At 31.7% G+C, this 20,283-nt stretch overlaps 1 protein-coding gene across 1 annotated transcript in view; it reads right to left on the bottom strand.

Annotated features, from left to right (window-relative positions):
• The window catches only part of Ptx1 (pituitary homeobox homolog Ptx1), a 91,316-nt gene that overhangs the window by 33,004 nt on the left and 38,029 nt on the right, over nucleotides 1-20,283 (bottom strand). Inside the window, exon 3 of the mRNA XM_075291500.1 lies at nucleotides 544-690. Within this exon, the coding sequence (XP_075147615.1) occupies nucleotides 544-690 (147 nt within the window). The remainder of the gene's footprint in view (nucleotides 1-543; nucleotides 691-20,283) is intronic.

The following is a 20,283-nucleotide window of genomic DNA, read 5'->3' as shown; positions in this document are numbered from 1 at the left end:
GTATGATTATGTTTTTTCGGACACCTAAAATGTGGAACATTTTTTTTTAAGTGCGTACATGAAATCACAATCATCGTAATCATAATCGAGTGTTGGGGTCAAAATTTGCCGACAAAGGAAATTTGGTTATCGGATACCTTACATTTTTTACCCACTTCAGCCCATTTTGGGGGAGGTAGTCATCGGTATGATTAGTATACGATAGTTGATAGTCGCGAGTGTTATTAATTTTTAAGGGTCTTTTTGTAGTGTATTGTGGTAGCCAGTCGATATCTACGTAATAGATTGCAGCGAAAGAGATCTCATAAATTTTCTCATACATTATCAAGTCGAAGGCGATAGTAAATATTGTAATTACGTCAGAACTAATGAGGTACACGGAAAAAAAATGATGGCAATAAGCAAAGCAATGTTGTCCTGAAGATTATTTGCATAAACCACATTTCGAATTAATGAAACACCGGTCGTTGATTATTAGTTCATCATCATTCAATCAATCTTAAATCTAAAAATGTTATTTTGGAAAAAATCAAAATCACTTACCATCCTTACGATCTCTACTCCGATTTGTTAGCGATGATGAGGCTGACGAAGAGCTTTGGAAATTATTTAAATGTGGTGTCTCCAAACCATTTGCTACAGCGGCCATAGAACTATGACTATCACGAAAATCACCAGTCTCAGCCCAGACTGAAAAGAATAAACCAGAAGAGGCGAAAAAGAAAAAAAGTAAAGATATTAAAAAAACATCATTGCTTTAATACTTTCAAAACAGTTGCTTTTTTTTGTGTTTGCTTTCCCGCCATATTTATTTTCCATTTTTTATGGGAAAAACGAACTACTACTCGACAAAAGCTACTTCAAATATCTGATGATAAATCTCATATGCGGGGGCTAAGATGATGCAGCGGCAAGAAAATAGCAATCATGAATGGGCATAAAACCATTGCAAAAGAATATTGGCAAAAGGCTTGGCAGCCAAGACGATAGGGAAAAAATAAGGAAGGCCAAAAGAACATACTTAAAATGCTATTAAATGGCTCATAAAAGGATTTATGACCATTTATGTGGCGTTTTTTACAGTGGAGGGTCTTGTGCATCTAATGGGCCGTTTTGGGCCAGCCACACAATAATGGCCAAGATAGTTCAGGGATAATACAATTTCCTGCTACTTTGGAAAACCGTTTCAATGGTAGTTATCTCCTTAAGGGCCAGGCAGAAGATAATTGAACTTATGAATGGTTATTGCAAACATCTTCCAAGCTGATCAAATAGTTAAACAATAAAAATATTTTAAAAGCTTGACTGCAGTGAAAGAAAGAGGTATTTTGCAAAATATATTTTAGTATCATAGACCACTACATATTTTCCTTATATGGTTATACACATGGATTCAGGATAATTAGCCAAGTCGATCTAGCCTTTCTTTTTTGGAATACTCAAGCTTCAGCTTTTGCCTGATCTTAATGAAGTTTGAAGTTACGAAATATTTTAATTAATAATAATTCTCAAATTAATTTTAATTTAATTTATGTTCAAACAAATTTAATAATATTTAAATCGCCCCTATTTAATTCAGCTGTTTTATTTAAATTTATTTTAAAACAAGTATATAAGGCCGCAAGTTCGGCCAGGCCGAATCTTATGTACCCACCACCATGGATTGCGTAGAAACTTCTACGAAAGACTATCATCCACAATCGAATTACTTGGGATGTGGTATCTTAAAACTTCTTAACATCGTTTTCTAAATTGTGATTTAGTCCATACATGGTATATATTAGACAAAAAAGTTATGTATAGTAAAGTCTACAAATAATTACGAATCGATATGGACTTTTTGTACGTAGAGAGCCAGAATTGAAATATGGGGGGTCGCTTATATGGGGGCTATATACAATTATGAACTTGATATGGACCTTTTTTTGTATGATTGGGGATCGATTTATATGAGGGCCATATATAACTATAGACCGATATGGACCTAGTTAGGCATGGTTGTTAACGACTATATACTAGCACAATGTACCAAATTTCAACTCACTCGGATTAAATTTGCTCCTCCAAGAGGTTCCAAAACCAAATCTCGGGATCGGTTTATATGGGGCTATGCACGATTATGGACTGATATGGACCATTTTTGGCATGGTTGTTAAATATCATATACTACCACCACGTACCAAATTTCAAGCAGATCGGATGAATTTTGCTTCTCCAAAAGGCACCGGAGGTCAAATCTGGGGATCGGTTTATATGGGAGCTATATATAATTATGGACTGATATGAACCAATTCCTGCATGGTTGTTGGATACCATATACCAACATCACGTACCAAATTCCAACCTAATGGGAAGAATTTTGCCCTTCCAAGGGGCTCTGGGGGTCAAATCTGGGGATCGGTTTATATAGGGCCTATATATAATTATGGACCGATATCGACCAATTTTTGCATGGGAGTTTGAGGCCATATATTAACACCACGTACCAAATTTCAACTGAATCAGATGAATTTTGGTCTTCCAAGGGGTTCCGGAGGTCAAATCTGGTGATCGGTTTATATGGGGGCTATATAATTATGAACCGATGTGGACCAATTTTTGCATGGTTGTTAGAGACCATATACTAACATCACGTACCAAATTTCAGCCGGATCGGATGAAATTTGCTTCTCTTAGAGGCCTCGCAAGCCAAATCGGAGGATCGGTTTATATGGGGGCTATATATAATTATGGACCGATGTGGACCAATTTTTGCATGGTTGTTAGAGACCATATACTAACACCATGTACCAAATTTCAGCCGGATCGGATGAAATTTGCTTCTCTTAGAGGCCTCGCAAGCCAAATCGGGGGATCGGTTTATATGGGGGCTATATATAATTATGGAGCGATGTGGACCAATTTTTGCATGGTTGTTAGAGACCATATACTAACACAATGTACCAAATTTCAGCCGGATCGGATGAAATTTGCTTCTCTTAGAGGCCTCGCAAGCCAAATCGGGGGATCGGTTTATATGGGGGCTATATATAATTATGGAGCGATGTGGACCAATTTTTGCATGGTTGTTAGAGACCATATACCAAAATTCAGCCGGAGCGGATGAAATTTGCTTCTCTTAGAGGCCTCGCAAGCCAAATTTTGGGGTCCGTTTATATGGGGGCTATACGTAAAAGTGGACCGATATGGCCCATTTGCAATACCATCCGACCTACATCAATAACAACTACTTGTGCCAAGTTTCAAGTCGATAGCTTGTTTCGTTCGGAAGTTAGCGTGATTTCAACAGACGGACGGACGGACGGACGGACATGCTCAGATCGACTCAGAATTTCACCACGACCCAGTATATATATACTTTATGGGGTCTTAGAGCAATATTTCGATGTGTTACAAACGGAATGACAAAGTTAAAGGATGGGGGGTATCATCCTATGGTGGTGGGTATAAAAATTTAAAAAAAAGCTTTGAAAATAAGTAATAAAATAATAATAATAAAAAGTAATAAATAAATAAAATAAAAAAGAATAGAATGCTAAATTAAGTTACCTCATAATGTGATTCTTTGGTCTTGTCAAATTAATATTTAAATGTATTTAATAACAGTGTTCCTAAAAATTACCATAACATGTAAATAGGCTTCTAAATAATTTTCTTGCTAATTAAATTAACCAAACCATAAATAAAATTGTGGTCAATTAAACCATTAACTCAACTTAATAAAATAAAATTTATGCACAATGTCCGAAAGAAGAACATTTATCAATTTTCCAAATAATTTCCTTAAAAGTCTCGTAAATTAAAAGCACACGGTGTTAGACACAACCACTTGACATAGGCCTCTGGGGAAAAAAACAAATGTAAACATTTGCTCCATAATGACCCTCTAAGTGGCTATCTCAATTTCAATGACGACAACAAGAAATACGGAATTTTATATGCACAGATATTTTCTAAATGCCTTTAATAATTCATGTTGAGATCACATTTTTATGTGACACCCACCATTCCCCGAAGATAGTCTCATTGAATTTTTATTGATTTTCGAAAATATGCCAACCATTTGTTTTCGTAACCAATGAGGAACTACTTCTCAAGTATGTGGATAATTTCATTACAAGAGAGTGAGAGAAATACATATAAATGCCTCTTCAAGAGTTGAATATATGACACTTCACAGGTTGAATGTGTCATCGTTAATGTCATACTATGGCATGTGTCAAATGCATAGACATTGTCGCTTCTTCTTCAAGTGCTCCTCAAAATTTAGTGGTGGTTTGGAGTTCATTTCTAAGTATTTTCGAAAATAGGGTATAACCACCAAAAGGTGTTGGTGGTTTCTTGCGTTCTTGGGAATTTTATGAGATCTTAATAGGCACTACGATAGAAGAACAACCATTTATGAGGAATACCACACATTCCGGTAGTAATATTGTGTGTGTGGTTATCCAATAAAATAATCAGAATCATTGTAATGATGGACATATACAATGGAAAATTATATACAGAATTGAAGTTTATACTACTACACAGAAAAAAAAATAGATTTTTCATAGGCAAATTTAAAGATATATAATTTTGCCATTACATTTTATTTAATTGGCTGAGAGTTTTTTGTTTGGTATGAATTAACTTAATTCGATTTGTTACAATTCAATTTAAATTTGATTTAAACTAAAATAATTCAATATTATTTAGTGTTATATAATTCTGAGATTAGTTTTAGTTTAATATAATTTAAAACGCCTCTATTTAATTTATCTGTTTTATTTAAATTTATTTAGAATAATTAAAAAAAAAGCTTTGATAAAAAGTAATAAAATAAATAATTATCTGCGTACAATTTATTAAATTAAAATCGAATGTAATTTAATTTATTTTCATTCAAATTATTTTAAAATATAAAAATCGCCTCCGTTTATTTAAGTTGTTTAATTTAAATTCCAAGTCAGTAAGTTTAAAAAAGTTTTAAAGTTACTGACTTTGAAATTAATTGAATGAAATTAATTTCATTTTAAAAAACTAAAAACTACTATATTTTTTTAATATTATTTATCTAATATTATTTATTTTTAATATTATTTATCTTATTTTTCTTATTCCCGTTGTTATATTTTTTGAAGTTTTCTTTAAATTAAGTTGGCGATTTTTTTTTTGTCAAAATTAATATAAGTCACAACAAAAGTGACCTAGGTTCATATTAAAAATATTCTTGTTGTTACCACAGAACACATTTTAACCCTTTGTGTTTATTTCGTAATTTACCTCCACCCAATTGTCATAAAACTTTTATAGGCATTTTTCTAGCCAACAATCTTTAGAAAATTTTATGACATAAACTATTATCACCTATGATCATAAAATTTTAGAAATGCTCATAAAATAATTGTCAGGCTACCAAAAAGACAAAAAAAAATATTTGATTTTAAATGCAAAAAAATATTTAAAAGAAAACATGACAACTTTGTAAACAATGGGTATTTTGAAATTGAATTTTATTTCAAATTTTCCAAATTTCACAATATGCAATAATATTTGGGAGGAATTTTTCGATGACAACAAAACTATGTGTAACGCAAAATTGACAATTTTTCTTCAGTATGTCATGCAATAAAAGGGTGGGTTATGGTCGATATTATTTCTTTTAATTTTTTGAGCATCTGTTAACTATAAAAATATTTATTTTAAGACCAAAATGAAATGATTTTGTTTGTGTTTTTTTTTCTTTTTTTGTGACATCAACCAACAGCATATATATTTTCAAATTTGAGGAAATAGTCACGTACGAAAACATGGAGTTTTCTGGTTTTTCGTTTTTTTGTTTAAGATTCGAAATTAAAACATTTTTTAGGAAAACTAAAAATAACAGTGGTATATTAAATATATATCAGTTACAATATATAGGACCAAACTAATTTGCATTTTTGGTTTTTTTTTCTCAATTCAATTTTTTTTTTCGTTTTTCAAAAAAATATCATAAATCTCTTGGCACGTTACCACCTACTGTCAAAAATTACAATTATCATTGTCAAAGTAGAGGATTACAGCAGCATTAAAAGGCATTAGCTAATAGCTGTCAACCAACTGTCAGCTTGGCAGCCAGACATACGGCCATACCCATAGATATTTGACAGTAGCATATAACGCCTCTTTCTCTTTTGTTTTCTGGTGTAGAGGTGTCAATGTCAAAAGACGAAAGAAGGCTCATATATAAAAGGAATGCATTTTCATATTTTTGTTTATTTCATTTCCATTTTTTGAAAACTCAAACCTCCCGTAGGTTAGCAAAGTGTCGATATTTCTCTAGAAGCTGCCTTTGTTGCAACTCATTCATGATTTCTGAGATTTTCATTCATAGTAAACACTCGGAATTTTAAGGGTGACTATCCTAGCAGAAGTCTGACCAAAAATCAACCCCCATTTCTATTAATCATTTTTAGCTCTCGGATTTTCAAACTACCAAGTTGCCAAGAACTACTATTATTTTTCACTAACATTGACTTTATAACTTGCTAATAAAACAAAGGCTAAATGGTGGTCCACCAAAAAAATTAAAAGAATGAATGAATGGACGTTGAATGATTTTCCTAAAATTAAACATACAATATAAATTTCAATGTCATTGTTCATCATTAGGGTGTGAGAACTATTGATTGCAAGTTTTTTGTTTTTGTTTGCCCCATAAAACAAACAATAAGAACAAATAATCCTTAAATAGGATAAAGACCCTTTGCCTGTTAACCACAATGCCACTTAAGGTTTATTTGCCAGAATATATCAGAATATATAGGGAAAATAGTAAATGATTGAATTGCTGGGAATTGTTTAGACATAGTTTTGGCTATTTGTCAATTTTTATGAGACAGAAAATCAAACAAGATGACACACGACACTCTAGTCTTAAATCAAAGACAAAAGATACTAAACAAATAGAAAGTGTGTGGGTTACAATAACTAGCCCAGATGGGGATCAATTGAAACCATCCAAACAAATCAAGCAACCACAAATGCCAGGAAAAATAAACAAAAACGAAAAATACTGGTCATTTAATTCGAAGGAAAAATGACTATAAATCAATTGGGCGATGAGGAATCAACACGCACACACACACAAATATATGAATACATATTTGAACATTTTGCTACCGTATTTCCTCGTTAACTTAATTTTGTCATAAGAAAAGTCTTTCGGCAGTGAATTCCAATATTCCATTGATTTTTCAACATCCAAAATTCCACTTTTTTGCAACATAGCTTTATACAAAGAAAATGTCATTAAAATTAAGTTAAAGCTGTTTTTCATTCATTTTTTATACCAATAAAACATTTACACTAACACAATGAACATTTTTTATTAATGTAACGAAGCGTTTTTTTGTTTATCTAAAAATGCTTTATAATAATGAAAAAGTTCGTTATATTTACGAATTCATTTAATTGGCTCAATTTTATTGACACATTTCGTTGCTACAATGAAATTTTTTTCCACCAGTGTTCCCAAACGAACGAAATTCCATTCAAAACCGCTTCGTCATTATTATTTCCCCATACAATATGTTATTGTTATAAGAATTCCTCCCTGAAATTTTTTTGGAAACCTTTACAAACCCATATGTGCAATTTTTCTCCTAGAAAGGCAATAACATAAAAGTGCTAATTTCTTCCTATATCTATTTTTACCACTGTTACAATAACTATTTTGACATTTGGAAAAACAAAACTGTCTTTCATACGTCGATAATAAATGATTGCCTTTTCTTTGTCTCAATAAAGAGAAAGGATGTTCCCTTTATGAAAGGGTTATTGATGCTGTGAAAGAATTAATGATTATGGATTTTGCCAAAAAGGGTTCAATGTCATAGTCTGTCGAATGGGTTTTAATTTCACACTCCATTTAGTTTCATAAATAATGTGGTGAAAGATAATTTTAACAGGTGTTGGGGTTAAACAGGAATCAGTGAAAACTAGACTTCTTCTAGCTTTAAGAGAGAGACAGAGAAACTAAAAAGGGCTGCCAAAGGGTAAAATCAAATAAATGTGTACCCTACAATAAACTGGCAAATGTCCAGCGAGTGATTTAGAAATGCTAGCAACCTATCACTCCAAACGATTCTTATTTTCCTAAAGACAATAGCTGCTAATAGCGGATTGAGGAACTCTGGATATATAATGTAACTCATGTTTACAATTTTCTCTAATTTATTTATTGTATACCATGCAGAATTAGAATTTTATTTTAAAAATTCTTTTATCTCTGTAATGTTGTACGCGTCATTAACACATTTTATGCAAATAAATACAAACGAACGACCCAACCAACATGATCATCATTATCGTCATCATCATCATCGTTATTATCACTATTAAGAAACCAAGATTGCTAACAGCTTCATTGAATTCAAACCATGTCTCTATACTCTCTAAATCTGATAACCACAAGTTCAAAGTAAGATAAAACTGTTATCTCCAACAACAAAAGATGCTCTTTCATGTGTAAGAATATTTGTTGGCTATGTATGTACATATGTAGACGATAATAATGTAAATACTATAAACGAATTGTATATGTACATATGGTCGAAGAGATTTCAAAGCATTTGAGAGTACCCAAGACATTACTCGTAATTGTAAATAACAATAATCATAATAATGGTAAGAAGTTGAAACAAATGTTGAAATGATTTTGTTTTAGTAGAGCAAATAAGTTATCTATGGTGAAGACACATACTCATATTTGTTAGAAAATGTTCTATGAAATATTAGAGTAGAATGAAAATTTTGTCGATACGAGGGTTACTTTTAATATTTCGGAATTGGGCAATCCTAGTGTTGCAGTCTGTCTACTGAAAGCTCTATCGTAAAGATTAACATTTTTAACGTTCCGGCGCTATTTGTGTTATTTACACCAACTTAAAATATTAATATCGCCTAAAAAAAGGAACTAAATCGTGAACTCTTTCGTGCGATTAGTTTTTTACAACTTTCGACCTGGATTAACTCAATAACAGTGCATCGATAAACTTAATTTTTGACGATGAAGCTCCGCCAAGGACCAGTGTTTATCGGTGGTGAATTCAACCGAGGTCGAAGTTCACTTCCACAAGAATTTCGTGAAGGTTGTTCCGGAAACCATTGAGGGTGTGTGCCAACTGATATTGCAATATCGTCATGTGTCCTATCGTGGAATTAAGACAATCTTAGGCATTAGCAGGACCAGCATACATTCAATATTGCCTGAACATTTGACCGTCAATAAAATCCCACACAATTTGCAATCGCTCAAAAAAGGCACGTGTCGATTGGTCGAATGAAAAGCTTCCAAATACGATCACGGTGCTTCGAAGGTTATGAATCGTGGATTTACGCGTATGACCCCAAAAGTAGAGAGCATTCGACTATATGGATGTTTTAAGATGAAGCAAAGCCAACAAAAGTTGTTCGCACACGACGCACTTCCAAGCAAATGATGGCCTGTTTTTTTTCAGAAAAACTGGATGTGTCGAAATCGTGTCACTAGAACAATGCAGAACAGTCAATTCTGAGTGGTACAAAACTATTTGTGTTCCAGTTGTCTTCCAAGAAATCAGGAATACCAACCGCCGATGACGGATCACTGTTCACCCCAAGAATGGGAGCTTTAAGTCATCGACTCAAACAACTGCATTTTTGAGCACTCAAAACATCGATTTGATGGTCCGCCGTATAGTTCTGACTTGGCCCCAAATGACTTCTTTTTATTCACATACGTAAAAAATCAAATTACAGGCCAACGTTTGTCTACACCCGAAGAAGCGGTTGATGCGTTTAGATTAAACATGTAATCTAAACGGAGATACCTCAATCAGAGTGTGAAAAGCGCTTCGACAATTGGTTCAAACGCATGCAAAAGTGTATAGATAATTAATAAAAAAATATTTTAAAAAACAAACAAACAATTTTCGATGACTAATATTTGCTTTCTTTTTCTAACCCCGAAATACAAAAGAAAACTCAAATCCCGAAATAGGATCGCAAATTAAAAATGGATGATTTTTTCAAATGTTTAAGAATTTATTTCGAAAAAAAATGTAAAAGAGGGATCAATAGAAGTATTGACCATCATCAGCCACTACTGGCAACATACGAGTAAGGCAATGAAAAACGACTTTTCTTTTGAATCAATCCGCGAATTGATACAATTTTTGACTTTCTCATAAAGGAAGTCATGTTCGGTTTTCGAGTTGAAAATCACGATTACTTTTCCAGAAATCAAAATTATAATGAAAACAAACATTACAGGAATATGTCTTGCCGAAATCGAGAGGTACAAGAAACTGCTTTATATTGAATTGCTTTAATAAAGTAACCGCGTAATAATTTCAATGCGAAAAGCGAACATAGTACTGACCTTAAGAACGAATATGCTGAGAAGGAATATGATCAACTCAAACTTGTTTCAAAGCAAAATCTTATCTTTGGATGGTGAACATGCACCGAAAAAAAAGTGAACTGTTTTATAGGAAGAATGAACTACCACGCACGAAAATTGAACTAAATTTTACTCGGCATTTTGAGATTTCCACAAAGCGTTGTTAAAACCAGGAAAATTTAATGCCCTGTTGTACTTTTTATCTGCAGTTCACGAAATTACATCATCTCATAGAAGAAAAACTTAACTAAAAGTAAAGAAGAAAATCATTGGCGCCAAATCATGACCATTTTAATTCTTACAATTTTTGGGAATCGTACGAAAATTTTCATTTGTTTTAGTTCATATTGAACTTGTGTGTGTGGTCATTGAACGTTTAGTTCATTAAATGTGTGATACACGCAAAGAAAAAAAACTTTTGGGAAACGTGTATCGAAAACGATTTTCTTTTGTTAGAGTTTTTTGAATTGCTTCGAAAATTTTAAACTTTTATCACCAAAAAAATTCGTTTGTTACAAAATTTTTATTTTTTTAATAAAAAAAATTATTTTTGAAACAACAACACAGTCCTTTTCATTTATATCAAACACTGTTCTTTTCTGACTTTAGGTCTTTAATAAGACAAATTTTACAGTTCAAAATTTAGTATACTAAAATGTAATGTTGAACATTTTTTCGGAATCTTCCGAACATATCTGGAATATATGTAAAAAAAAAAATAAAACAAAAAAAAAAACTTTGGTCGAAGCAGGATTCGAACCCACGACCCTTGGAATGCAAGTCAGACGTGGCAACCACTGCTCCACGGTGCCAAACTAAATGTTTGTTTCTGTTAAATAAACTTTGTTTATTCGGTTCGTGGGCGCCGCAAGCTATGCTATATAAATGTAACTTAAATGGATATTTATCTATTGATGACCATAACAAGTACATAGCTCAGTGGTTAGTGTGTTGGCTTACAAAGTGCATGGTCCGCGGTTCGATTCTCCGTCCAGGCGAAAGGTAAAAAAATTAAAAAAAAATTATAAAATCGTATAATTTCTTCTACATTGTTGGTATTACAGGAAAAGGTCTTTAAGAACTAAAAAAACTTGTGGATGTGAGAAAGATGTGAGGGAAAATGCAATTAGTAAGAAAACAATGTTTTTTTTTTTTTTTTTTTGAGTTTGTCTTTATGAAATTGTTTTTACATCCTGGAAAAGAATACACGTTTATCACAAAAAGTATATACTTTTCTTCCAAATACACTTCCTTACAGCGAAAGCAAATGAGAAACGAACTTTGTTTGTCTAAAATTTCGTTTGGGAGGAAAGAATTATTTTTTTTGTGTGTACATACATAAAAAAGTAAGATTTCATTAAGCTGTGGAAAATTTCGATAAAAATAAAAAAATTTAACTACAAGCAAATAATTTTTTTCCAATAAAAATAAGTTAAATTTAGCGTTAGTTTAACTACGGAAATTTTTTTCTGTGTGGAACAGAGTCTTCTTATGAGTAAGTTATATACTCACTTTTTACTTTAAAAATTTTAAAATATATAAATCAAAATTTGTTAGATGGTACAAATACACAAAAAATAATTTTTCTTAAAGAAAATTCTCCACCAAAAAATCCCAAAAGAAATATTTGAACAAGGCCAAACACACATGATGCATTGATGCTTTAAAAACAAGTGTTTCTGCAGAATGCCTATGGCTGGCACTGTTCCGAACAGTTGCAAGTAAAGCAACCGGAAAATGAGGATAAATGTTGTCTTAAGTGTCCCCATCTCCTCTATATCCTAAACCTTATGCTCCTTATGGGGTAGTCACACATTTGACAAGACAAAACCAAAGAAGAAAATACTGCAACAACAGTATCATCATCTCCATACAATCTACCAAGACCATAGGCCACAAAAACAAGAAACCAAAAAACAAAAACGTAGGAAAAAATGTCTTATTTTCCCATTTATCTCATCTTCAGTGCGTGGCAGACGACACGGGAATATGAAAAACTCCCATGTCTTCCCATGATATTTTATTCGAAGTGAAAAAAACTTCCGTCCGCTTTTCCGAACACTTTAATTTCAAATGAAGCAGAGACACAGAGACTCTTCCTGCATGGAAGACAAACCGGGCGAAGGGAAATACAATGAGACAGACGAACGCACATTTAGATATACAGCAGATGTATAAAAAAGTGGGTGTATTACAGAGTAGCTTGGCAAACCAAACAAGGAAATATATGGATTATTTTGCCCTCTCTTACCCCCCATTGTAAACTGTTTATGTGCTAGAGGGCGTAGAGGCGGAGGAGAGAGTGTTGTAGGTTGTCATACCTTCTTTAGTGATTATGAATTCTAAATGTGTAACCAAATATCGATTTTCTCACACACTCACTATTATTTATAAATAATTCATAGGAGGTTTCATACAAAACAAAATATTCTAGATACTGGAAATATATAATATTTGCACTAGAAATTTTTTTTATTGGAATTACATTTTTAAAAGGGAAAAGTTTCATATTTTCAAAATATTTTTCAAACTTTCCCAAAGATTAATAGGTGAAGTAGTATTCCCTACTGGAATGCCCCTTTCAATCATATTTAAAGCAAATAGTAAAACTATAATCCAAATTGGCGGGAAGACAGCTTTTCCAATTTGAAAAGTTGAATTTTTCAAATTTTCTTAAAATAATTGAAGATTGGCCATCTTAATATTTCTTATTGTAATTGTAATCCGTACCTTTGCCTAAACAATGTACTAATGGAGATAATGAAATTGGAATCATCTGTCTAAACAGGAGAGAAAACAGCAATAATACGCTAATATATGCCTGTCTCATACCTGTTCGAAGGTAATATTCTCGTATAAGTTTTATACAATGCATACACTCAAAAAAAAAAAAAATACTGGTGTCCAAAGATTTTCACCTTCCATTAAGGATTTAGGTATTGATTCCCAATTAAATCTAGTATCAATAATATTAAAATTAGGATACTGATCTCCTTTATGGAATTTGCGTTCTCTGTTTGTAATTTATTAACAAAGCTATTCACGTACAATCAAATAACATACCAGTTTAAAAATCTAAATTATAACAGATACTTCAAAGTAAAAAAATTTCTCTTAATTCAAAAAAAAAAAAAAAAAAAAAACATTAAAACATTAAAGCGTTCTTATTTTAAATCTAAAGATTCAATATTTCAGTTAATTCAAGGACGGGTTTTAAATCAAAAATGTGTTTCTTTACTTTAAGAACAATTTCTTTACTTTAAGGAAAGTATGACTTAAACAGAGGGACGCAAATTTCCAAAACGTTTGCCCTAAATTTAATAAAACAAAATTTATAAGCAAAGATGATAAACTTTCTTTTATGTAAAATTTCATTACTTTAAAGAAATTTGTTCTAAATATTGTGTAAATTGCGCATCCTAAAATTAAAGTTGTGTCATTTTTAATACCATCAAAGTCTTAGAGGAACTAAATACGGATTGGGAAGCCTACAACAGAAAATTAGGGAGGCTTCAAGCAATCGTCCTTTTTCTGGGTGGCATAAAAAACAAATGAAAAATGGGAAGGTAATTGGACCACGTCGAAGCAATAAAAATCTACACCCAGAAAAAAGTGGCCCCTTCTTTACGTTAAAATGAACTCATTGTGAAGAAAGTTGAACTTCGTATAGCGCCAAAGACATTTTTATTTGTTTGAACGATGTGATTTTCGTAGAAATTAGGAATAATGCATTCCATATATTAGTTAACATTTTCCTATATTTATATACCACTATACTACAGAATGAAAAAATTTAACTAATTTGAATTCATATATGGAATGATTTTATTGAAATTTTTTCATTCATTTCGACAAATCTTACACATTTGTGGTAAAACTTTTACTTCATAATTAGAACTGCTTACCTTCGTTTTTAAATACAATTTTATTTATTTCTATAAGCAATTTTATCTTCAATAAAAGACATGTTTTATTAATATATTGAATATATTTATTAAGAATCAACAGCATCGAATCTCTTTGAAATATTAATTTATTATTCCACTATTTCCAATTTCCGTGTGATATTATCAACTGTAAAACGCACTTTTTCTTCTTCTTGTACTTTTCACTTTTAATAAGTTGCTGCCCAACGATTTTGTCCTCCTTTTACAATTTCAATACCTACAAATATAAAAAAATCATAAAACATTTTTGTTGCAAAAGGTTAGCGTCACTGAATATTACCTGATAATTGAAGATTCCAAAATGAAGACAAATGAAAGGGTTGTTATTCTGCTGGTGTTTTCTTTCTTTGTACACTATCACGAACATTGATAGATTTATTTAAAAAAACGAAAATTTTTCTCACTAATTTAAAATAACAAATATTTTATATATTTTATTTGTTATTTATTATATTATTTTACCATATTATTTTTTAACAATCCGTATACCAAAACAACGCGATTCCAACTAAAAAAACAACCGACGCGCAAATATATCAATTACACCCACGCCCAAACACATCGATTACGATGACAGGTATCGATTACAGGTAGACAATAGAAATGTAGGAAAATTTCCTATATTCTAACAAGTGTGTTTCCTTAAGTTTTGAAAGGATTACAAACTTCTTAGTACGAATGAACTAAAATATTTTTCTAAGCCAAGTGTTGTTCGTATATATGAAAAGTTTCTATTATAAAGGAAGTCGCAATTATCATTTTATAAGAAATTGTACTAATTTTGAGGAAATTTGGTTTTAGTTCGGTTTTTGTTTATTTTTACGAATGCTTTGTTATCGGTGAATAAAATTTTCTTGTTCAGTAGGAAATTCTTATACCCAGCGAAGAAAACAGTATGAGTAAAATTCCATGCCTTATTCTAGTTAATGAACTAATCCTATCTGCTTACAGTTTAGGATTTTTTTACTGAAACGAGTAAATTTTATTATTTTTCACAAAAATTTACCTTAATGGAAATAAAATGGATAAACTATATTGATGAAATTTTTTTCCTTTAGTTTCGAAGGCACTTTTTTCTGGGTGTAGACTAGCTAAAATTGAAATTAGTTCCAGTTTAACGACCATTTTCATGTAGCTCCATTAGGCTTTAACTGCCAGTTAGCAGAAAGTAAATTGCAAATATCTTCTCTACGGTTAATTTTAACTAAAAAATTTTCGTCAGTTAAGATCCTAATCTAACCTAACCTAATATAAAGCCAAGATGACAGCATCGTCCATAATACGGTTTAAAAGTTGGTTAGTTAACGGAACACTAATGGAGCTTTATGAAAATGGGGGTAAAAGTCTAAATTATAACAGACACTTGAAAGTGAAAAATGGAAGTTGTTATATTCAGATACGCTTCTCAAAGTATGAGAAAATGTTTGCTATGATACTTGAATGTCATACGACCTGTACGGAGGCATACGACCCACGGGAGCCACCGTGGTGCAATGGTTAGCATACACAAGGTCGTGGGTTCAAACCCAATTTCGACCCAACACCAAAACCTTTTTTGCAGTGGTGGATTATCCCACCTCAGTAATGCTAGCAGCGTTGCCAATTTACCGCAATCTAGCGATTTTTAATGAAACAATTCTGGCAATGCTGAATGCTTGTGACATTTCTGAGAGTTTCAAAGCTTCTCTAAGTGGTTTCACTGCAATGTGGAACGCCGTTCAGATTCGGCTATAAAAAGGAAGTCCCTTGTCATTGAGCTTAACATAGAATCGGGCAGCACTGAGAGAGAAGTTCACGAATCTCTAGAATGTATTGAAAATTAGTTTTATGCTTACGTAAAAAGTATCTTGGGATTATATTGCAAAAAAAGTCACAGCAATGAAAAAAGTAGCAATTGAAAAATGTTTAATTGGGTACAAAGTCTTTAAACTTTCCCGTTCCCACATAAATTGAGTCTATATAAAATTGAAATTTGGATACAGATGTCATTTATCGAATTGTTCATTTTCCATCTGATATATATTCAAGAATAATCCGAATAATAAGAGTTTTTAATAAAATATCTTCAAAATAAATCATAGACAATATTTCAAAATTTTTAAAATATGTTTTCACGTTAATGTTTTATACACAGAAAAAATTTCCGTAGTTAAACTAACGCTAAATTTAACTTATTTTTATTGGAAAACATTTATTGGCTTGTATTTAAATTTTATTATTTTCATCGAAATTTTCCACAGCCTAATGAAATCTTACTTTTTTTAAGTATGTCTCAAACATTTTATGAACTAAACGTGAGTATAAAGTTCAATGACCGTACACATAATTTCAATATGAACTAAAGCAAAAGCAGATTTTCGTACGACTCCCAAAAATAGTAAGAATGAACTACTGTATGGTTAAAATGGTGATGATTTGGCGCCAATGATTTTCTTCTTTACTTTAGTTAATTTTTTCTTCTATGAGATGATGTCATTTCGCGAACTGCAGTTCAAAGGAACAACAGGGCGTTGAAATTTCCTGGTTTTAACAACGCTTTGTGGAAATCTCAAAATGTGGAGTAAAATTTAGTTCAATTTTCGTGCGAAGTAGTTCATTCTTCCTATAAAACAGTTCACTTTTTTTCGGTGTATTTAGTTTAACTAAACTAGTAATCACGTTTTTTTTATTTTTTAAGTTAACTAATTATCAAAATCCCACGTACATTGATAAAATTGTTTCGTTAGCTCTATTAAAAACAAAAAAAAAAAAAAACAATTCATATCACAAAGTTTTTTCTATCAATGTAACGTTTTTAATGAATAAACAAAATATCTTGTTATTAAAGCTTTCCTAGACTATGGGGGAAAATAATTTCCACATATATTAAAATCATTATAATTAGTTTGTTCTGGTTCAGCTCGATTTGCCTTGGAATTAAATAAAAATTAAGAAATTCTCTTTTATCCAAAATCACCCAAAGTCAATTGTTATTAGCCTATCAGGGGGGATAGAGAACAAAAAAGGGGAGAATAATCAACACATGAAGGTCGCTTACTGAAACCTCCCAACCAGATGGTCCAAAAATATCATCAGACGGTCCAGTTAATCCTTTATAGCCATAATATGGAGAAGAAAAAAAACCCATCCTAGACAAGGACACAGAAACACACACAAAATAAATAGAGAAGAAAAAAACTTAGAAAGACAAAAGCAGTGATGAGAAGGCGAATGATGGTAATACCAAACTACCCCTCAAATGATTGTTTAACAAACTACATCATGGTCATACAAAGGGTAGCCATCACATTCAACCCACCCACACTTGTCCCAAGGACATCTACAATCACACTAGAGGATACATGGTGTAGGACAAACATTTCACTAAATGATATGACAAAATAATGAGACCAAACATCCCCCATATGGTTCCACTATCATGTCGGGGAGACATAACTAAGCTATAGTGATGCCCTCAATGTGGTCTAAGGATACGAATTTAAGAAGAGGGTCGTTCATGCCTTTGATATGGTCACATAAAATCTCTAAGAAAATCACTGCTATAATGGACAGTAATAGTAAAGTAAATACAAGTACAAGGATCACAAAGAACTTTGAACAAAGAGGGAATGAGAGAAAAACCTAAAGGAATACAGAAATCACAGTGAATTCAGAAAAAATGGGGAAGAAGCCAAAACAAAATTACCGTTGAAATCTCATTAACTTTTTTTGTCCCAAGCTTTGATATTGTGATAACTTGAAACGGGAAAGAAATATCCAAGATAAGAACAAAAGAAATTCGATGGAAGAAAAAGGTAGTTTTAATTTGCCAAGTATATTAGAAGGGAATTTATATCCAAATGTTTGGAAATTTTACGTCTGATTGATATAGCGGCTAACCAAAAGCACATATATGCATATATTGGACAGACTCTAAAACTTCTTCATAATGTGAAAATTGAGACAAAAAACTCCGTTTTGAGGTACACAACAGAAAACTGCAATCATTGGTTTTTTTCACGTTGCAATTTTACTCACAAATGTCGGTGGCAGTGAGTAAGATAACAATTATCATGCGACCGTTTACTTTAATACAAATGCTAGAACAAAACCACCATCAGTATTGGTTACGTTGTTTAGTAGTGTTAAAGCAATACTCGGTTCACAAAACCGTATACATATGCTGAGTGCGATAGCGATACACTGGTCGATTGCGGTATATCGCATCCGTTCTCTGGTACACGGTGTTCAAAAATTTGATTTTAGATTTAATATCCTGGTGGCTGGCAGATCATTTTGAGTGTCGTATTGTGTGTCGGACCAAGCGACTTCATTGAAAATATTATGTACTTTAGGACAAGGCAAAAAATTTCATATCACAAAAATGCATCTAAGCAAATTTACAATCGTATTTTAGGGACATGAAATCTTTGACCTCACGACAGTACTTTTTTCAGTGTACTTCCAAAACAACTACACGGACGAAAAAGACCGTTTTTCATATGTTTGGGTATAAACATTATATGTTTGGAACTCAAATTTTTAAACACAATATTTTTGAGTGCAAACATATAATGTTCATAAACTAGCATAATATGTTTGGGACATATATGTTAATATGTTAGAACATATTATGTTTGGGACATAAAATGTTTGTAAATATAATATGCTTGGATGCAAACATATATTAATTTAGAAATAGCCCATAAACATATATGTGTTTACAAAGAGAGACAAAGTGTATGCTGGAAGTAAAATAATGAAAGTAACCAATTGGCGCATTACAAATATATATACACAAAGAAAATTTCATTAAATATAGGAAAAATACTATGTGTGAATATAAACAAGTATAAATTTACATATTATCAGTAAAAATATATATGTTGTGATATAAGACTTCGCCAAAAATTTATATGCTTAAGTAAAATATTAAAATGAGTATTCGGAGAGAAAATTCATTCGGAACCAAGATAAAATATATTTGAAAAAAAGAGCATGAGTTTTGCTTATCATTTTCGCATTACGGGCACAATTTTTTTGTTTCGTCAAAACAAATCGGAACGTAGGACGAATAAGTCAAAATATTCAAACAAAGGTAATTAAAGGGATCTTCATAAAAACCAACGAAAGGGCACTATACACTGAACAAAAAGCATGTCCGGTTCCAAAGATTGTGTCTCCACTTTAACAATTTTGATATTGATTCCGAACCAAAGAAGCGGAGAATACAAGTAAGGATGCTTTTAAGACATAATTCTCTTTTAAATGGGGTTTTGTGTACTTGACTCTACACCCAGAAAAAAGTGACCCCTTCTTTAAGTTAAAATGAACTCATTGAGAAGAAAGTTGAACTTCGTATAGCGCCAAAGACATTTTTATTTGTTTGAACGATGTGATTTTCGTAGAAATTAGGTATAATGCATTCCATATATTAGTTAACATTTTCCTATATTTATGTACCACTATACTACAGAATGAAAAAATTTAACTGATTTGAATTCATATATGGAATGATTTTATTGAAATTTTTTCATTCATTTGGACAAATCTTACACATTTGTGGTAAAACTTTTACTTCATAATTAGAACTGCTTACCTTCGTTTTTAAATACAATTTTATTTATTTATATGAGCAATTTTATCTTCAATAAAAGACATGTTTTATTAATACATTGAATATATTTATTAAGAATCAACAGCATCGAATCTCCTTGAAATATTAGTTTATTATTCCGCTGTTTCCAATTTCCATGTGATATTATCAACTGTAAAATGCACTTTTTCTTCTTCTTGTACTTTTCACTTTTAATAAGTTGCTGCCTAACGATTTTGTCCTCCTTTTACAATTTCAATACCTACAAATATAAAAAATCATAAACCATTTTTGTTACAAAAGGTTAGCGTCACTGAATATTACCTGATAATTGAAGATTCCAAAATGAAGAC

Source organism: Haematobia irritans, chromosome 1, assembly GCF_050003625.1.
Source record: "Haematobia irritans isolate KBUSLIRL chromosome 1, ASM5000362v1, whole genome shotgun sequence".
Lineage (NCBI taxonomy): Eukaryota > Metazoa > Arthropoda > Insecta > Diptera > Muscidae > Haematobia > Haematobia irritans.
Note: the sequence above shows the minus strand (reverse complement) of the source record. Positions and strands in the feature narration are given on the sequence as shown.